Consider the following 1,365-nt stretch of genomic DNA (forward strand, 5'->3'; position numbering starts at 1 on the left):
ATATGTTCAAACTAGAAAACTTCTTTTCCCCACTGTGGAGTATCAAACGATAATTTTCTTCAAAAAAAGGATAAAACAAACATGGCCATTTTTTATCTCACATGTGCATATTCATCAAGACACCTAAGAAGCATCTCGCTGATTATACATGGTTCTATTATTAAGAGCATTAATCATAGACATGATTATTATTACCCTAATTGTTTTCGCATTCATCATTTGAATTTGAGATTAGATATGAAAAAGACAAATAACATAGGCAAAGAAGCATGTAAAAAATAAACAAAAGAAGGGAAATAATAACAATGTAAAATTTGTAATTCACTGAAATGATAAACGGAAGGCACTAAATCATCAAATATGATATATTTTCATAAGTGGGAATTGAACTCTAACCATATAATTAAAAGATTGAGGTAAATAATCCCCGCATTATATCTTATTATTAGACTTTTAAGATACAAGTATAACAATATCATGACTCATCTACCAGCCATCAAACTCAACTCCCAAATGTACCATTATTTTATGATAAATAAATATTTTCTTTTTCCTTTTAATTTTTAATTTTTTTAAATATGAATATAAGAATATCCACTATGCGAGAAATGAGAAAAAAAAGGGGGGGCAAAAGCAAATTCTTAATATCAAATTTTAAAAACCCAAACTGTGTATTAACAAGATTTTATTCTCCACTCAGTTAAGGAATAGAAGAAGAACAATGATAACATACATGAATATCTATATCGTTATTATAATAAATATTCTAACCCTTGACGAGGGTAAAGGAGGTAAGCTTCCTGAATTTCAACCATGCCTTTTCCCAAACCACAGCCTCATACGAGTTATCAACAGTTTCGTCCTTTACTTGTAGAACCAGCGTATAATTGATCCCGGAGACCACCTGAGTCTTACCTTTCACCACCTCCTCCAACTTCAAATTCCCCTTTGACTGCTTATTATACTCATCGATGGCAAATTCCGCGATCTCAGTCACGTGTGGGTCCTTGATGTTCTTGATCGGCGTCCATCCTCCGGTGAGAGCGTCTTTTCTGGCGTCGGAGAAAATGAAGGGAAGGAAAAGTAAGGACAGTGAGAGGATCAGGAAGCAAGAATTTTGTTGCATTTAGAGTTTGCTTTTTTTATTCTTGGTTGGTTTTGGTCGTAGGTTATAGATGTGATGATTTTGGAATGCCATTATTTATAGATAAATTTTGGAATGGCACGTGGGGAAGTTTTTTTTTAGTTGCTATTCACGAGTTTTAATTTATGAGGATTGCCCCTTGAAGTTTATTGAAATTACGGTGGAGCCCAAAACAAGGATTATGAAAGTGGAGCCATTTAAATATTATGATCGGAGGGTGG

At 33.5% G+C, this 1,365-nt stretch overlaps 1 protein-coding gene across 1 annotated transcript; it reads right to left on the reverse strand.

The window, feature by feature from the left end:
• Window positions 1–766: 766 nt before the first annotated feature.
• LOC108484916 (cysteine proteinase inhibitor 5-like) lies at window positions 767–1,126 on the reverse strand. The gene has a single exon (XM_017788799.1). It carries the CDS (start codon window positions 1,124–1,126, stop codon window positions 767–769), a length of 360 nt encoding a protein of 119 aa, XP_017644288.1.
• Between the last annotated feature and the right edge of the window lie 239 nt (window positions 1,127–1,365).

The sequence above is a fragment of the Gossypium arboreum genome, chromosome 6 (assembly GCF_025698485.1).
Source record: "Gossypium arboreum isolate Shixiya-1 chromosome 6, ASM2569848v2, whole genome shotgun sequence".
Taxonomy (NCBI): domain Eukaryota; kingdom Viridiplantae; phylum Streptophyta; class Magnoliopsida; order Malvales; family Malvaceae; genus Gossypium; species Gossypium arboreum.

Coding starts and splice junctions, on each gene's coding strand:
- LOC108484916 (XM_017788799.1), bottom strand. CDS start 1,126: ATGCAACAAAATTCTTGCTTCCTGATCCTCTCACTGTCCTTACTTTTC.